The following is a 19,392-nucleotide window of genomic DNA, read 5'->3' as shown; positions in this document are numbered from 1 at the left end:
CGGCTAACGGCTGTATTTAGACACTCCGCATTGTGTCATGCTTAAGAACAACAGCCCTTAGCCATGGTATATTTAGCCATATACCATAACCCCCTCGGGCCTTATTGCTTAATCATAGCAGTCAAACGAGTTAAACCGACATCCATTGATGGAAAATGATCTGGCGAGTTGAATGTTTTTGTTTATTTGTTGACATATTCAAATTCCTTTTATAGTCACGTCATAATATTTTTTGATAAACGCTACTAACGTCATCTGGCTTGATGTTGTTATGGAAAAAGGGTTTATTGTATAAATATGGAAACACCTCCCTTACTGCGGCAAATTAAAACCCTTTTTTTTTTACTCGTTTTCAGGCCGTTTCGGCAGGTTTTGAGTGGTCATTGTTATGGAAATGTTAACTGGACCTGGCAACCCTGATCTAACCACACTGTTGACAGACTCTAAATTGACATACATTTTACCACATCATGAAAGAAATAAAGAAACCAAGAGAAAGAGAGAGAGAGCAAGAGGGACAAGATGAAAAAGGATAGAAAGAGCCAGCCTGAATAGGTGGTGCCCATTCTGAGGACAGAAGGGGCTCAGTCAGTGTGGCCGACCTCATCTGAGCGAGTGGTGTGTGATGCGGTGTGTGATGCATTCTAAGATGTCCGATAGCGTCGGCTGCAGGGCTCACAGATAGTCTAAACCCCAATGGCTGATTTGACGTGCAGTTTTAAGTCTGTTTAACTGCATTTTTCATTTGGAACTTGTCCTTTAGCATTGCTATTGTTTCAGTAGCTTGGTTTCTGCCTTTGAAGCTATTAGCCTTAGCCTCGTGTGAAAGTCAGGCTATTCATTTGGTGAAGCACCAGGTCATTTTTGCTTTCTGGGACTTTGAGGTAAAATGGATGTCTGGCAAGTGACAACTATCCATTATTTAATGACATTTACCATTGGGAGCATCTTTTTCAGGGGAAGACCGGGACATTGGGCTACACACAGAACCAGACGTCCCAAGAAGACCATCAGTGCTAGGTTAGCATGCCATTGGCAGTATACCTGTTATAATTTATTGAGACACAGTAGCTGTTGGTCACATCCCATCACATCTACGGTGGGGGAACAAAAGCTTGGGACCCTCTCTTTGCTTAGAGGGCCTTCAATGGGGATGAACCCCACTGAAGAAAGGCCCACACTTAAAGCGAGTGTCCTGCATATTGTTTTCAATAAAGCACGTTCCTATCGGCAATATATATCTATATATATATATTTTGTTGAAGAAAAAGGAGACGGAGGAGATATATTTGGATCGGTGTCATCATAGGTAGATAGATACCTTGAATGAAAGACCCCTTGCTGTAAATGGGATATCCCCACAAAAAACAAAATGTTCTTGCAATACACAAGACCAATGTCCATGCAATACACCTATTCCGAATGTCTACCAAGTGAGATTTAAAAGGGGCGTACATTTGAGTTACGAAGACAAACCCAAGCTTTTGGCGTGTTCACACGGCTCTCTCTATTCCTCTGCCAAAAGTTTCTCCCTGGCACATTTTTCACCTCTAAATGCGCCTCTGGGTTTTGAGAAGGAAAATCCCGGCGTAGCCTGGCATTCCAAATGCGGGAGATTAGCGTGCTACATGTCATCTTAACATCTAAGCCCATTCAAGCTTTCCCCCTATGTGCTCGGCAGTATCGTCAACTGAAGTTATTCCCTCTACGCACTGCTGTACTTCAAGAGCACTCCACTCCACTTGGGACTACTTGTTACCATGGCACCCCACTTATTCTTCCCACAGGGCCTCTGAGGAGAACTATAATTTTGTGACAGGCGGCGTCAGGCCATGAGAAAGTTCAGGGTATCCTTTTATGTAAAAAACCAAAGCCAGTCTAAAATTAGGGGCGGGGGTGACGTCCGGCGCGTTTCCGCTTTGTACGGCCAACCCAGATTATTCCATGGCATTCCAAACGAGCCGGGGTACTCTTGTTGACAACGCCCTCCCTTCAGAATTGCAGAAATAGGAGGAATGGGTTGAAATAAGGCAGGAACTGGGGCTCATGAAAAATAACATGGGGCATGGGGTGTGTTCACATCATGAGTGAACATGGGTTCCCATGAATAGCAATAGGGGGGTGCGTTCACGTGATTGTACTGTATACTTTATTAGTGAACCCTTCATTATAGTGAACATGGGTTCCCCATTCACAGAAACACACTTTAGGACCCATCTCAGGCACTGCTGTGGCCACCTCAGTGGACTGTGGCGTGCTCCATTGGAAAATAAGAGAGAGACTCTCCATCTCCACACATGCTGCCCATTTAGAATATTTGTGGGGGGTGGGGGGGGGGGGGGGGGGTTTGCATAAAGATAGGCACAGCTTTGGGACGACATGATGAAAAGGACCCCCTGTTCTCTCTTCTACACAGACTCTTCTCTACTCTCCTCTTACCCCCCTTTCCAGTCATGCTCCTGCTGATTTCGCTGGAGAAACCAGCTGGCTCTACAATCGCCATCCACATCAACCCCTGGTGGGTGACTCAACACGGCTTCTCCCTTCAACTACATGGAACTCCTAGAGCTACACTGTGTAGAATAACAACCACCCTGACACCGCCTGGAGCAATAGGGGACACAGGGGTTATGGGGTGAAGGAAAGATGCAAAGGGAGTAAAGACAGTGGATATATGGGGGTGTTGCATAGAGGCACTCGTTCTAGAAAAAAAAGGGCCCAAAGATGACACAGGAGGGTATAACCTATATATAGTCTATTAAGGTCAGACGGTGAGTTTGTAGCAATGGTGCACAAGAGGCGAGTCGAGAAAGGTATACAAGGTAGCCTACAGCGAGGATAGCAAAAGGGTGAACAGCATGAACAATGCATTCCGGAGTACAGGTACCCAAGAAGGGTAGAATAATAATATTATGGTGAAACAAGGCATAGCAAGCCTACAGCAAACACGATACATTGACCACAACGTAACTATAGAGCAGAGCAAAGTAGAAACAAGTGTGCACACAGATCAGGGTATATATGTCAGGTACTGTGTAAGCTGTGACTACACAGACCAGGGTATAAGGTACCAACTAGTAGGCTACACAGACCGGGGTATAAGGTACTAACTAGTAGGCTACACAGACCAGGGTATAAGGTACTAATTAGTAGGCTACACAGACCAGGGTATAAGGTATTCACTAGTAGGCTACACGGACCAGGGTATAATGTATTCACTAGTAGGCTACACAGACCAGGGTATAAGGTATTCACTAGTAGGCTACACAGACCAGGGTATAAGGTATTCACTAGTAGGCTACACAGACCAGAGTATAAGGTTCTCACTAGTAGGCTACACAGACCAGGGTTTAAGGTATTCACTAGTAGGCTACACAGACCAGGGTATAAGGTATTCACTAGTAGGCTACACAGACCAGAGTATAAGGTTCTCACTAGTAGGCTACACAGACCAGGGTATAAGGTATTCACTAGTAGGCTACACAGACCAGGGTATAAGGTATTCACTAGTAGGCTACACAGACCAGAGTATAAGGTTCTCACTAGTAGGCTACACAGACCAGGGTATAAGGTTCTCACTAGTAGGCTACACAAACCAGGGTATAAGGTTCTCACTAGTAGGCTACACAGACCAGGGTATAAGGTATTCACTAGTAGGCTACACAGACCAGGGTATAAGGTTCTCACTAGTAGGCTACACAGACCAGGGTATAAGGTTCTCACTAGTAGGCTACACAGACCAGGGTATAAGGTATTCACTAGTAGGCTACACAGACCAGGGTATAAGGTATTCACTAGTAGGCTACACAGGCCAGGGTATAAGGTATTCACTAGGAGGTTACACAGGTAGGCGTCCAACAAGCTTAGACAAGGACTATGTTAGCCGACACAAGCGGAGGCAAGGTAAGGAGTATGTTAGGCCAGCACCGAAACTCAAACTACACAAACTGGACCCTCCCTTTTGGCACCACGAGTGTCCAGTTAGTTACTAACTAAACAGGAGGAGCCAGGTAGCTAGATGGTGACTCACCGTACGGTATCCCCTGGCTATGGGCGGCTTGCCGGTGGGGTACGGGTCCACCGTGTCGATGATGGTCTGCCGCTCGCCCTTCTGGTTGATCTTGCGGAACCTCCGGCGGGACTGTCGGTGCGATGCTTGCCGCTGGAAGTACTCCTCATTTTGGTCCATATAGTCCACCTGGGGAAATCGGGTAGGAGGAAAGGAAGGAGTGACTGTCTTGTTTTCCTCGCCCCCCTCCTCCCCCTCCCTCCCTCCCCCTCTTCCCGCCCCTCTCACTGCGTAAAAATTGCAGCGTGTGTGTGGGCTGCGCCTCAACACTCCTCTCCGACATCAAAGGAAGCTATCACAACTCCAGGAGAGGGGGAACGAGCGAGAGGGAGGTGTGTGAGAGAGGTACATAGTGAATTGGCAAGGCAAGCGTGTGAAAGGAAGAGGGATAAAATAGAGGAAGAGATCAAGAGAGGGATGGAGAGAGAGGAAGAAAACAAGATAGAGGGGAGACAAACAGAGGGAGATGGAAAGAGAGATGGAGAAAGGGAGACATACCAGCCCCTTCCTTGCCCTGATGTGATTCAGATTTAGTCATTCAGTCTCGAGTTCAGTCATTCAGGCAGATGCTGCCCTCCCTCCCTTATGATCATACTGCTCCTGCCGTCGATCACCCTCGGGAGTCACAGTCCCATGAAATGGCTCAAAATGACCGTCGTAATAAGGGATAATGATACAACTGGCCTCAAATTACGAGTACAACTTGAGGTTGAGGAGTCACAAGGCATCGGCCATCAGAAGACAGAAATGCATGTACTACATGTTCTACCTGCAAAAATATTGCAGCAACATCTTTTCTCTGCTCACAAAATGCATTTCAACGACTTAATACTTAACAGTCAAGAGTAGTAGCCTGATGAAATAGGCCTGGTGCTAGAATGACAAATTTAAGGCGTTTACAGTTGGCACACACTCCTCCCTCACAAGCTTCTTCACTGCGGCTTCACATTTCACAGCACTCAGCCTTTGGGATTACACATAAAATCTCTCTACCTCTCTCCCTCGCTCGCTCTCTGCCGTACCAACTGCTGCTATGGCAACGGCAGGGGAGCTGTGGTGGATGAGAGAGAGAGAGTTGTGTTTGAGAGAGGAGCGAGAGTGCATGTGATGTGTGTATCAGTTTGGTTCGAGTGTGTCAATCAGTTTCAGTGTGTGTGAGTGTGTGTGTGTGTGTGTGTGTGTTGACTGTGCATATGTGTGTTGACTGTGCATATATGTATCGGTTTGAGTGCATGTGCGAGTATGATTTTGGTTTGCGTGTGCATCAGTTTAAGCATCTTGCGTCTATCGCTTTTAGTATGTGTTGGAGACTGGGGGCTTAAGAGCGAGAGCTGCTGCTGTCTTAGTATCACCCCAAAGCCATTCTCCCAGTAATTATAGGCTGCTTGTTGCGCCCATAATAGCTGAGGCTACGCCAGGAAGTGGTAATGATCAACAGTAGGACAGAGAGGAGGAGAGAAGGCTATTAGAAAAGCTGAAGCTTTAGCAGCTGGAGCCACATTTAACAAAAAGGTGCCATCTATATAATTATTATTGGAGACATTCATAGGACACTATGATTACAGAGAGGATCTTTGTGGCAGCCGTACTGTAGGACGGTTGGTGATTAACAGTAACATGATGTAACTGGTTAGGTATGGTTGCTCTATTCAAAACGGAGCAGTTTTTAGGCGATAGGATCTGTCAAATTGTAGCGTGTGCGTGTACGCTCTTGATTATGCGTGTGTGATTGATTATGCGTGAGTGGGATGTGTGATTGATTATGCGTGAGTGGGATGTGCGATTGATTACGTGTGAGGGTGGTTATGTGTTAGGCGTGTGCATGCACACGACACAGAGCGAAAAGGACAGTGGGCTTTCGTATCTTTAAAGATCTACCACGCCTCCAAGGTCTCATGTTCCCGACCGCAGATTGTGTTGTGCTGCTACTTTTATATCCTGGTAAGGCTGCATTGATTGGTTTTCAACTTTGCTTTTTATAAGGTCTGTGCCAACATTTGATGTTACCATAAAACTCGGTCAACCTTTATAATCACTGACTGGAAATTACTGAAGCACTTTATGGTATTCATCACATTTAGCCAAGTATGCGAGCGTGCAGTGAACAACAACAAAAAAATCAGCTGCAAGCACTATAGCTGAATGTATGCATGTCAAGTGAAGCACTAGCATTACTTGTAGTTGGTTCGTCCACAATAAATAAAAGGCCATTTAGTAGACCTAAAAATCTAGGCACCTAAATTCGGTGGGGTGTAAAAGTCCCCATAAAAAACGCTAGGTCATCTCTAAGCCCTATAAGTCCCTATAAGTCCTAAACCCTAAGTCTCATCTTTTGTAAACCACCCGTCCCAGTACATCAGTGTATGGAGTGAGTGTGTGGTGTGCTGTTGCCTGACGTGACGCCACTGTGGTGGAGTTGGCAATGGCGGCAGGACTCACCACAATCATCTCGGAAGGTTCCAGAACGATGCACTCGCATCCGCGTCTCAGGCTCCCTGCAGAACGCTTTCCAAAACTGGTGATGGAGCAAAGGAGAGAGAGAAGAATGAAGAGTTTAAAAGGCAGGGAAAGGCACTTTTAATACCGTTCACTTGGCATCATTGGGATTCAATCTGGAAATCCTGTTCCAACGATGGAACAGACAGACGAAGATTCACTCTAAATGTTCCTCAGAGTAAAAATACACCACAGAAATACACCACAGAAATACACCACAAATGGAAGAGTCCACTTGGTGACATCACAGGCTGTACAGTATATGTGCTCTCCAGTGAGGAGGGGTGTAGAATATTGAAGTGGAAAAACCAAAAGTCTTGAAATGGGGCAGCAGCCATGGAAATTATGAGTAGGGTAAATTAGACAAAACTTAGACAAAAACTTGGGGCTGGATGAAGATTCAAGACTGCAAGCGTTGTATGATACATTCAGACCCACATTTGAGTAGAGGGCTCCCTCCCTTGTGCCGTATTTACAAAATGATCAACACCAAAATGTGTGTTGATGTGAACCCCCCCCCCAAACTGAGGTGATTATTTATTCAGCATAAAACTCCAGTCACAGAGTCTGTTCAAATAGTGGTCTGAGAAACATCCACCAGTTTGGAATTTATCATTTTTATATGCTGTGCCGAAGCCATTATTCTTGCCATTTCACCACCTAGTTGTGTTGCAAATGGCGTCATATTTACAAAAAGACTTCTACTGATGGCAGCCAGTCCTTAATACAGCGGTTCCCAAACTAGGGGTTATGGAAGAACTTCCAAAATCGCCCCCCCCCCCCCAAAAAAAATATATACATACAACACACAAACACAGTACCAGTTTTTATTTGTTCTACTTTCTACATTGTAGAATAATGAGACAATGCAAAGAGTGTGCAGAGCTGTCATCAAGGCAAAGGGTGGCTACTTTGAAGACTCTCAAATATATTTTGATTTGTTTAACACTCTTTTGGTAACTACACGATTCCATATGTATTTCATCGTTTTTGAGGGCTTCACTACTACTCTACAATGTAGAAAATAGTAAAAAATAAAAACCCTTAGTAGGTGTGTCCAAACTTGTGACTGGTACTGTGTGTGTGTGTGTGTGTGTGATATAATATATATATATAAATAAATAAATAAAATAGTCTTTGTATCTCAAAACGATCGTAATGTGGTTTACCTTAATCTAAAAATGAAAATGATTAAAAATCTAAAAGAAATTTAAACCAGAGAGCGCCCTCAGATCATGGGAAAAGGCGGGACTTGACCATTGCACTTGAATTATTCCCACATTGAATGGCTACGCCCACTACTCTATGAAACCACACACTATTGCAGAGACTTTGATATTACCGGGCCGCAATTGATACAGTGAAAATGTGCGGGGAGCCAGAGGCACAGAAACTCACAATACCTTTGTCAGATAACCCTGGTAAATAAAGAACTTATGCTATTGCGAGCAATCAAGACGAAACTCTGACTGAACAACTCTCCTCCACGGGTCACTATGGAGGAGTTTGGGTTTCTGACTCAAAGGGAATATCCTGCCGTCTCCCTCTGAGCATTAATGCCACGTTCAAAACAACTGAGAACTCGGGAAATCTCAGACTACCAACTTCAGTGCGTTCAAGACAACTGGGAACTCAAAAAACTGCGAATAATAGTTTTGAAAGGCCATTCAACTCGGGAGACTGGGGCCTTTCTAGAGCTCCGACTTTCCGACCTGAAGATCACGGACGTCATAATTTGACCTTGTATTATTCCTGAGTTCCCAGTTGTAGTGAAAGCACCATACAACTCATAACTGTGTGAAGCTTGATTCAGTTTTCTCGTCTGCAATAAAACTAAATATCGATTCAGGTTGAATGTGACAGCAGAGATGAGGTCCTCACTGTCGACCACGCCCCTTTGACTTTGAGAAGCTCCGACGCGACACGCATCAAGTACACCCATCTCATTAGATATTATATGTCAGACTAATTTTGCAATTGACTGTCATAGCCCCACATTAAAAGTATGTGATGGTGAGTTGAGAAGACAGTCAGAAATAATGTTAGAATGTTTTTCAAATGACTGCCACAGACCCAAATAAAAAAAAGTAAACATTGGCTGTTAATTCTAAACATTTTTTTCACATGGTTATGGGTCGCGGGAATTTTCAAAAATATCAAAATGGGGTTGTGAGCCGAGAAAGTTTGGGAACCGCTGCTTTAATCCAACCTGGATTATGCAATGGTGCATGTTACACTCTAATAACAGATACCTGTCAATTAGGTACAGAATAATGACCAGAGAATTGCCACCCATTCAATTAATTTATGGTCCATTAATTCAAACTCATAACACCATTAGTTCTGTCATTAGGGTGTTTTGAGATCAAGAGCTGGGCTAACTATTCACCATTCAACCCAAAGTCTCTCAATTCTCATAAATCGGTTAGTGCAGCGGCTAACTGCGTCAAGGCCAGTACGCCCATCCATCATAGCCCCCCAGCAACACAGTCAGGTCTGACAAGAAAGGACCTCGGGCCAGGCATTTCTCAAATGCTTCAGAGACCTCGGCCCATTGCGACATGTTGCCCGGGCCGGCCTTCGTCTGGCTTCCAGTCCATCGGTGTGCACCCCCCCCCCCCCCACCCATCCCTCTCGCTCTCTTTCTCAAGCCATGTGCCTCGCTAGCCTTCACCTGACTGAGATTTAGCATTCCCTCCCTCCCTCCATCACTTTTTCCCCTCCCCCTCCGTCAGTTCTGTTTTTTTTATTTTCTTCTTCCAGGCGTGTGACCCTCTCGATGTTCCTTTCACATTCCTGTTTGTTCCCATTAAATCCTAAATGCTAGCATTTAGCGTTTGAAGGTGACAAGAATGTGTTCTAAAGCATGTTAAAACGTGTTCAAAGGGAGAAACGATGTGCAGGGCTATTGTATGTTGAGTGTGTTAAGCTGTATGGGGTTAATGCCAATCATTACCGTTTGACATCACTGGTCATGTGACTGACTGAGCTGCAGCTTAATGCACTGTTAGCTGTGGCCCACACACACACACTATGCCATAATGGGAGAACACAAAACGGCGTGTTCAATCATGCCCTACGCTTTACATAAGTACTCTTGACACGCCATTTCGTAGTGTTCTTTCTGCACTGCAAATGCCATGAGATACTAAGAATGGATTATGGGATGTAGGACTTGTTTAGGGGTCAATCCACTACAACGTTCCCCGTCTGGCCAGACCAGTCATAACAATGCTGTGTTTGCTCTTCGGGAATGTAAATAAGAAGATGGAAGAGAACAGGAGGGTAAAGAACTCGATAAGCTGTGAAGACGTGACACAGGTTTATCACCTGTTACATGTAGGATGGGATGTGATTAAGCATGACGACGTGGGGGAAAAAACATCTATGATTTACATAGAACATGATTCAGGTGTTTCTTTGAATTAGAAAGCTGAGAAGCACTCCAGGCTCTGTTCTAGTAGGTTAGCGCTAACAGCGTTTGGTTTACACACACACACACAAACACTGACGCAGTGCAAACATGACATAGGGCTCCATTGTGCTCTGGCTATCATTATCATTCCCTGCATGCCAGAGCACTACTAGTCCCTTTATTAGCCTTGGTGCGTAGGAATTCTCCCGGCATGTTGACGGACATCATCTCCCCTGCTCCGGCGGCCTCTATTTGGCATTCCCGCGTTACACAACACCCTGGGCGTCTGGAATGTCATTCCATGCCATTCCACAAACACATCGCCCCCCCCCGTCTGTGGCCCCCAAGCTACATAGAGACTCCCTGGCAGGTTGGGCCACATCAAAACCCCTGCCCTGGACTGTGTGAACTGATCCTACAATGGGGTCTCCACACTACACTTAAGCCCTTTAACCAGGAGACAGGGAGGGATGGCATTTTTTTTTATTTTTTTTAAATCATCCATGGCCCATAAGCCAGACAAATATTAAACCTCTGGTTATACAACACTTTTTGTGCTTGGAGGTGGTGAAGCCAAAGGAGGTTTGCGGAAGGAGTGCCTTTGAAAACGCGACCGGGAAAGGAATAGTTTATAGAATCCAACCAACCAGCGGCTAAAAAGAAAGTTGGATGGTTAGAGGGCATCAAAAGGTGCCGAGAGTCAGATTACTTTTTGCCCTTCCAACGCAAACAAATAATGTTTGGGCACACAGACGTCCCGAACTGGAAATAGCCGCTGACATCCCAGCAAAGAATTCACGAGTGACTTGTGACTTTCGCTTCCCGAAATATGACTTGACGATGCTTGAAATGGTGCCCGGAATACAGTCGAGTGCCTCAGAAACTTTACAAGACATCAATGACGCCTACAGCCTACTCAACACACAAATTTCCCAAAACATACTCAAAGGTATAAGGGTACATTTAGTCAGTTTCCCTCTCCAAGTTTTCAAACTGATGTATAACCTTCTCGACCTAACAAGTCTCTCTTGTGAGCTGAACGGGCGGAACAGTTTGCTCGCTAACAATACCAAAATAAAACATTAAAGAGACCCCTTGCATTCCTGACATCTTTCATATACTCAAATGTTTTATAGCGACCAGCTCCCTTGCTGGAGAAGTCAACATTCCATCTACAACCTTTCTGCTGTGCTGTTACGCTGTTACTCCTGGGGAAAACATGCTCTCACAGATTCACACCCAGTGCTTAAGAAAAACTCAATGGATACTTACCCCTTGGTTATAAACTCAAAACTCCTTCCTCAGCCTAGAACTAGTCCTGGAAGTGTAGCTATATCCAGTTCAGGAAGTTCTGATCAATCCCAGCATTTCGCTCCGCTTACAGTCGCACCCTCGTGCTGGTGTTTGAGTGAGAGTGTCGGAGGGTGTGTGTGGAAGCTTCTGTCTGCCTCTTTCTGGCTACGCTGTGCGGACAGCCAACATTCCAGAGCACAGCTCACTTCATTTCAGCTACAACCTCCCAGAGCACGGCAGACAAAAACAGGAGTTTGGCCAGGGGTGGGGTGGTGGGAGTGAAAGTGAGATGGTGACCCTTGCTTCCCCCACACCCTGCAGACCGTTCACACGAACCCTACGAGTGGATTGTGCAATACAGCACTGTTTTGGTCCTGGTTTTTGTCTTAACCAAGTGTTTAACCCACAACCAAGTTTTGATTCACTGGTTGAAATCAACAAGCTTGCTAATAGTTATGCAGTGTGGTGACAAATCAGCAAATTAAGTACACTACATTACCAAAAGTATGTGGACACCTGCTTGAACATTTCATTCCAAAATGATGAGCATTAATATGGTCCACTTTTTTTTTTAACCTTTTTTAACCTTTAACTAGTTAAGAACAAATTCTTATTTTCAATGACGGCCTAGGAACGAACAGTGGGTTTGTACCTTGTCAGCACCGGGATATGAACATGCAACCTTTCGGTTACTAGTCCAACGCTCTAACCACTAGGCTACCCTGCCGCCCCAGGTTATAACAACCTCCACTCTCCTGGGAAGGCTTTCCACTAGATGATGGAATATTGCTGCGGGGACTTGCTTCCATTCAGCCCCAAGAGAATGTGATTAGGCCTGGCCTTGTTCAGGGGCAGAACGACAGATTTGTACCTTGTCAGCACCGGGATATGAACATGCAACCTTTCGGTTACTAGTCCAACGCTCTAACCACTAGGCTACCCTGCCGCCCCAGGTTATAACAACCTCCACTCTCCTGGGAAGGCTTTCCACTAGATGATGGAATATTGCTGCGGGGACTTGCTTCCATTCAGCCCCAAGAGAATGTGATTAGGCCTGGCTCACAGTCGGCGTTCCAATTCATCCCAAAAGTGTTCGATGGGGTTGAGGTCAGGGCTCTGTACAGGCCAGTCAAGTTCTTCCACACCGATCGACAAATCATTTCTGTATGGAACTCACTTTGTGCACGGGGTCATTGTCATGCTGAAACAGGAAAGGGCTTTCCACAAACTGTTGCCAGAAAGTTGGAAGCACAGAAACGTTTAGAATATCATTGTATGCTGTAGCATTAAGATTTGCCTTCACTGGAACTAAGGGGCCTAGGCCGAACCATGAAAAACAGCCCTAGACAATTATTCCTCCTCCAAACTTTACAGTTGGCACTATGCATTGGGGCAGGTAGCGTTCTCCTGGCATCCATCAAACCCAGATTCATCCTTCGGACTGCCAGATGATGAAGCGTGATTCATCACTCCAGAGAAAATGTTTCCACTGCTCCAGAATCCAATGGCAGCGAGCTTTACACCACTCCAGTAGACACTTGGCATTGTGCATGGTGATCTTAGCCTTGTGAGCGGCTGCTTGGCTATGGAAACACATTTCATGAAGCTCCTGAAGAAAAAGTTTTTGTGCTGACGTTGTTTCCAGAGGCAGTTTGGATCTCGGTAGTGAGTGTTGCAACTGAGGACAGACCGCTCTTGCGGTCCTGTTCTGTGAGCATGTGTGGCCTACCACTTCACGGCTAAGCCGTTGTTGCTCCTAGACATTTCCACTTCACAATAACAGCACATACAGTTGACCGGGGCAGCTCCAGCAGGGCAGAAAGTTGATGAACCGACTTGTTGGAAAGGTGGCATCCTATGACAGTGCCATGTTGAAAGTCACGGAGCACTTCAGTAAGGCCATTCTACTGCCAATGTTTGTCAATGGAGATTGCATGGCTGTGTGCAATTTTATACACCTGTCAGCAACAGGTCCGGCTGAAATAGCCGAATCCACTCATTTGAAGGGGTCCACATACTTTTGTACAGTATATATAGTGTACCTCAAAACAAGGGTTGGGCAACAACATTGCCTTAGTAACAATAAAAAAAAACCATTGTTCCAATGGTCAAGTTATTATGCAACTCCCACAACAGCAAAACTGGATGAATGTGCCAAGTCTGTTCTTCTGTCACAGAGTCGCCATTGTAGGTCTTGCAGAGGCTTTACAGAAGTTCATCAGACAAAGGCGCGACCGGTTGTTAATAGGAAATGACTTCGGTTACAATGGGTAAAGGGGATGTGTCCCAAATGGCACCATTTTCCCTATTGAGTGCACTACATTTGACCAGAGCCTTGTGGGCAGGAGTCAGTTACACACAATAAGGTTTACATTCCTATAAAACAAAGTGTGGGTGGTTTGCTAAAGATCAGGTGATAATATGGGGAAGTGACGACAAATCGAAGGGGAAACGTGATCCCATAAAGGGTAAATATAGGGCACGGCATCCATTAACCATTTCTAGCTCTGCTGGCTAACTGTGTTATATTACTCAAGATATACAAAGTTAATCCTAATTGGAGATGCTCAAACCACCTCCTAAAAGAGATGAAAGGCTACAAGAATTAAAGGAGCGATTTAGCGAGAGATTTCAGATTTGGACAGAGGTGGAAGTGGGCATCGGGAAAACATAAAACCCCCAGCGCTTGTACAAGTCAACATTACTCAACCTTTACTTTTTCTAAAACACAAATAGACTGTGACGCTTTTGACATTTGCACGTGTCGAAATGTATGCCTGCCAAAACATTTAGAACATACTATTTATACCCAAACAAATTATTCATTGTCTTTGCTTTCAAGTAGACCCTCATTTAAATAGGGCAGACTGCTCTTGTGATTCTTCATTTAATGACTGTCTGAGTCATCCTTCTGAGAGAGAGAGAGACAGAGAGAGAGAGAGACACAGACAGACAGAGAGAGAGACACAGACAGACAAAGAGAGAGAGACACAGACAGACAGAGAGAGAGAGAGAGACAGAGAGAGAGACACAGACAGAGAGAGATACACAGACAGAGAGAGAGACAGATATAAAGTGAGACAGACCACGAGCAAGAGAACATGAAAGAGTAAGAGAGAATGAAGGTGCAAATGAGAGGAGAGCGTGAATGAGAGTGAGCGATTGAGTGAGAGAGGAAACTGGATAGAGCAGTAAGTGTGAGAGCAAGAGCGAGAGACCCAGATTGAGAGAACAAGAGAGGCTGAATGCATATCAGCTTCTCCCAACATGTCTGGTGGTGTTGAAGTGAAGAGTGGGGCCTAGGGCTGTTACGGTGGACTGTATTACCGCCACACCGGTGATCATGAGTCATGAAGACATTCAAGTTCCACGTGGCCGTTTAGTCACGATTATTAGGCTTCTCCAAGCTCTGCTGCTGCTGATGGTCATTAGTAGCCTACCGAACGTGCTAACTGCCTGGTACTCCACATTATATTGTCTCTCTAATCACTCTGACATCAATACAAATGTAATCGAAAATCCAATCAAAACACTTCATGAGAGCCCATAAGCTCATGTTGCGCAACATTTCTATCGGCTATGGAACGGAGCGAGAAAACAGAGTGATGTCCTCTTAAAAAGAGAAGGATACTATAGGCTCGGACTACAATATTTATTTCTCAACTAATATTAAGCACATTCCTTATCTTTACAACAGGAGTATAGCCTACGTGGCTGGCATGAAAATGGACCATGAGAAAAACGTCCTCCATTCACTGTTTAAGTGCAGAGATGACACGTATTTTTTCCCCTGCCCCGAGACAGGTGCATGATAATGGTCCATTCTAAATCAAAACGAATTTCACGCATAGAGTGGGGCAAAAAAGTATTTAGTCAGCCACCAATTGTGTACGTTCTCTCAAGTAAAAAGATGAGAGAGGCCTGTAATTTTCATCATAGGTACACTTCAACTATGACAGACAAAATTAGAAAAAAAAATCCAGAAAATCACATTGTAGGATTTTTTATGAATTTATTTGCAAATTATGGTGGAAAATAAGTATCCCACTAAGGGAACATTTGCACTTAAAGCCTACTGCCTATTGCTCATTGCAGGGGCTATTATGTGAAAAAACCGCTGAACATTAAGCTAAGCGTTCTGATCTGTTGCGTCAGCCTCGTTGCATTTGTAGAACAACTAACGTTACATTAATAACAAAATTAAGCATATAGGAGTACCTATTTTCTTTTTAACCACTCAACACAGAGAAAGGCACAATATCCATTCAATTTTATTCAGCTTTGTTCAATTGTATTCTTCACATAAAATGCCACGGAATTCTAAGCAAATCCTGTCTGCTAAATGAACTAGTGTAGCCCACAGCCAAATGGCATAGCCAGATCAGGACCTAACATAAGGACAACTGCCAGAGCCCTAGTGGGACCCATTCCACTTAGTCTTTAAAAGCTCCAGGAACTCCCATCGTGGGTCTATTCAAGTTCATCGTGTCACAACCAATACCGTCCCCGGTACCATGTTAATGGACTGGCAGTACCGAAAGCTGATCGGCTGGTTCCTGGCCTATGACAGCGTGTAAGGTCACACGGTAACTGTGGTGATGACTTATCGTGCCATGACCTCTTGCGGCCTACAATCAGATTGATGAGCGGAATAATTTCTATTGTGGGTCATCAAAAACTCTTCAGTCACTCTTGCTTTGGACGCGAGCCATATGCTGGTTGGCTGTTACGGAGAATTTATGTGCGTCTGTATATTTGGGAGTTGCGTGCACACAATGCATACTGACCAAGCAAAACACACGATTCCCCAAATGATTAAAGTGCACACATACACTAGTAATTCCAAGACGTACCCAAGATGTACATACAGTATCTTTCCCTGCATGTTTTGTAAAGATTGGGCTGAAACAGCATAGTTCTGAAAACAAGTGGGTTCATATTCAACCCATATAGCTCCTCCTGCATGACTAAGTGCATCTCTGCATGGTGCCTGAAACATTCGCTTAGTAAACATTTTCAGACCCCTTCTCCTTAGTGGTTGCATCTCAAGCATTAAAGTGTAATCTGCCAATATCCTCAAATCCTTTGCACACTTTCACCTTGAAAAACGGAAAAGGGGGAGTCGCCGTCTGAGTTCTGACAGTTTGCTCCACTATGAGTGTCGTATCACTGATACGGACCCTGCGCTATGGGAGAATAATTAGTGCTAAGCTTCTAAAGTCGCTGGTGTATACGCCTTGTATTGCCAGTCTGTTACATAGAGGAGCATTGTTTCAAGAAACCCACAGGTCGGGAAAGTGAATCCCATGTGAAAGACTGGATCAGATCACAGAGTTGATTGATTTGGACTAAAATTACAGTCGGGGGACGAACATTTCAGGTGTTGACCATCGTTTTATTCACATGTCTGCACCTATAGTGCCTGTAGTCTCGCACATACAGCCCTACTCCGATATAAGACTTGCCTGGCTACTCATCCACATCGCACCAGCTAAAATGTCACGCCCACTAACGTACAGTTGAAGTCGGAAGTTTTAAATTCACATTTAAACTCAGTTTTTCACAATTCCTGACATTTAATCCTAGTAAATATTCCCTGTCTTAGGTCAGTTTGGATCACCACTTTATTTTAAGAATGTGAAATGTCAGAATAACAGTAGAGAGAATGATTGATTTCAGCATTTATTTATTTCATCACATTCCCAGCTGGTCAGAAGATTACACACACTCAATTTGTATTTGGTAGCATTGCCTTTCAATTGTTGAAATGGATCAAACATTTAGGGTAGCCTTCCACAAGCTTCCCACAATAAGTTGGGTGAATTCTGGCCCATTCCTCCTGACACAGCTGGTGTCACTGAGTCAGATTTGTAGACCTCAATGCTTGCACACGCTTTTTCAGTTCTGCCCACAAATGTTCTATAGGTTTGAAGTCAGGGCTGTGTGATGGCCACTCCAATACCTTGACTTGTCCTTGAGCCATTTTGCCATAACTTTGGAAGTATGCTTGCAGTCATTGTCCATTTGGAAGACCCATTTGCGACCAAATTTTAACTTCCTGAATGATGTCTTGAGATGTTGCTTCAATATATCCACATCATTTTCCCTTCCTCATGATGACATCTATTTTGTGAAGTGCAGCAGTCCCTCCTGCAGCATAGCAACCCCACAACATGATGCTGCCACCTTCGTGCTTCACGGTTGGGATGGTGTTCCTCGGCTTGCAAGCCTCCCCTTTTTCCTCCAAACATAATGACGGTCATTATGGCCAAACAGCTCTATTTTTCCTTCATCAGATCAGAGGACATTTCTCCAAAAAGTACAATCTTTGTCCCCATGTGCTGTTGCAAACCATAGTCTGGCTTTTTTATGGCGGTTTTGGAGCAGTGGCTTCTTCCTTGCTGAGCGGCCTTTCAGGTTATGACGATATAGGACTCATTTTACTGTGGATATAGATACTTTTGTACCTGTTTACTCCAGCATCTTCACAAGGTCCTTTGCTGTTGTTCTGGGATTGATTTACACTTTTCGCACCAAAGTATGTTCATCTCTAGGAGACAGAACGTGTCTCCTTCCTGAGCGGTATGACGGCTGCGTTGTCCCATGGTGTTTATACTTGCGTACCGTTGTTTGTACAGATGAACGTGGTACCTTCAGGCATTTGGAAATTGTTCCCAAGGATGAACCAGATTTGTGGAGGTCTACAATTTTCCATCTGAGGTCGTGGCTCATTTCTTTTGATTCTTCCATGATGCCAAGCTAAGAGGCACTGTGGTTGAAGGTAGGCCTTGAAATACATCCACAGATACACCTCCATTGACTCAAGTGATGTCAATTAGCCTATCAGAAGCTTCTAAAGCCATGACATCATTTTGTGTAATTTTCCAAGCTGTTTAAAGGCACAGTCAACTTAGTGTATGTAAACTTCTGACCCACTGAAATCGCGAAACAGTGAATTAGAAGTGGAATAATCTGTCTGTAAACAATTGTTGTAAAAATGACTTGTGTCATGCACAAAGTAGATGTCCTAAAGGAATTGACAAAACTATAGTTTGTTAACAAGACATTTGTGGAGTGGTTGAAAAACAAGTTTTAATGTCTTCAACCTAAGTGTATGTAAACTTCAGACTTTAACTGTATCTTCTCCACGATAAGTCCATGGATTTGCTTGATTACAAAATGGTGGACAATTTGATCAAACACAGTATCAACTTGCTGTTGTTCGTACCTGCTTCTTGGCAGGAACATGGACTCCTTGATGAAGACGGACCCGGACAGTAGAATAAACCAGCAGCTTCCAACGTCATCCGGGCTGTGAAAGAGAAAGAGAGAATTGAACACTTGAATCACATATCCAAACGCGCCCACACCCAAGTGAAAACACAGACAGCATGCTACAGTGAACTCACACTGACCCTAAACAGTTCAGCTCGCTGTCAAGTTATTACAACATCGACGATGACACACAGTTGTCCAGCTTCCAAATCAAAACTGTCTAGTTGGCATTTCCAGTGAAGATACTGTCAGGTTTGCAGTTTAAAGTAGCCAGAAGCACCAGAGGACTACAGTACACTAGTGAATGAGGGAGGATTCAATAGTCCAAAGAGAAGGTTTTCCGACAGAGAACTATGGCTTGCCAAGAAAACGATTCAAACAATAGTTCCAACACAAAACCGCCCATTGATAATGAGGAAGTGCAGATCTAGGAGGAAACACCAGTACAGGCAACACTATTGTTCCTTCTTCTAAATGGAGCCTAGGAATGGGTCCGGCTTTATTTTGAGGGGATGTTGGCTTAGCCATAGGAGTTCACACGAGACCTCAGTTCAATGGACACTGGTTTTCACCTTCCTATGGGCCTAGTCCCCACCATATGACGCTATAACAAGGAATAGACTTGTGCTTCATCGTCACAGTTCAGTCTTACAGCAACTACAGAGTAGACTATGCTATTGCTGTTCAGAGTAAGCGCAGTCTGCCGTGCATTGTTCATGTGCTTTTAAAGTGCTTGTCTTGCCATTGGACTCCCTTTAAATACAGTGCTAAAAATCGGCCAGTCGCGTGTAACTATTGGTCAGCGCGTTCATCAAGTCCCACCAAGGGAGGGCGCTGAGCGGTC

General features: G+C 44.5%; 1 protein-coding gene across 6 annotated transcripts in view; it reads right to left on the bottom strand.

The window, feature by feature from the left end:
- LOC139390528 (rap guanine nucleotide exchange factor 2-like) overlaps positions 1 to 19,392 on the bottom strand; it is a 134,708-nt gene that overhangs the window by 62,889 nt on the left and 52,427 nt on the right. For all 6 annotated transcript variants that reach the window (XM_071137695.1, XM_071137696.1, XM_071137698.1 and 3 more), the window contains exons 4-6: positions 18,502 to 18,585; positions 6,509 to 6,584; positions 4,031 to 4,198 (exon numbers count right to left, since the gene is read on the bottom strand). In XM_071137695.1, the coding sequence (XP_070993796.1) occupies positions 4,031 to 4,198; positions 6,509 to 6,584; positions 18,502 to 18,585 (328 nt within the window). The remainder of the gene's footprint in view (positions 1 to 4,030; positions 4,199 to 6,508; positions 6,585 to 18,501; positions 18,586 to 19,392) is intronic.

Source organism: Oncorhynchus clarkii, chromosome 31 (genome assembly GCF_045791955.1).
Source record: "Oncorhynchus clarkii lewisi isolate Uvic-CL-2024 chromosome 31, UVic_Ocla_1.0, whole genome shotgun sequence".
Lineage (NCBI taxonomy): Eukaryota > Metazoa > Chordata > Actinopteri > Salmoniformes > Salmonidae > Oncorhynchus > Oncorhynchus clarkii.
Note: the sequence above shows the minus strand (reverse complement) of the source record. Positions and strands in the feature narration are given on the sequence as shown.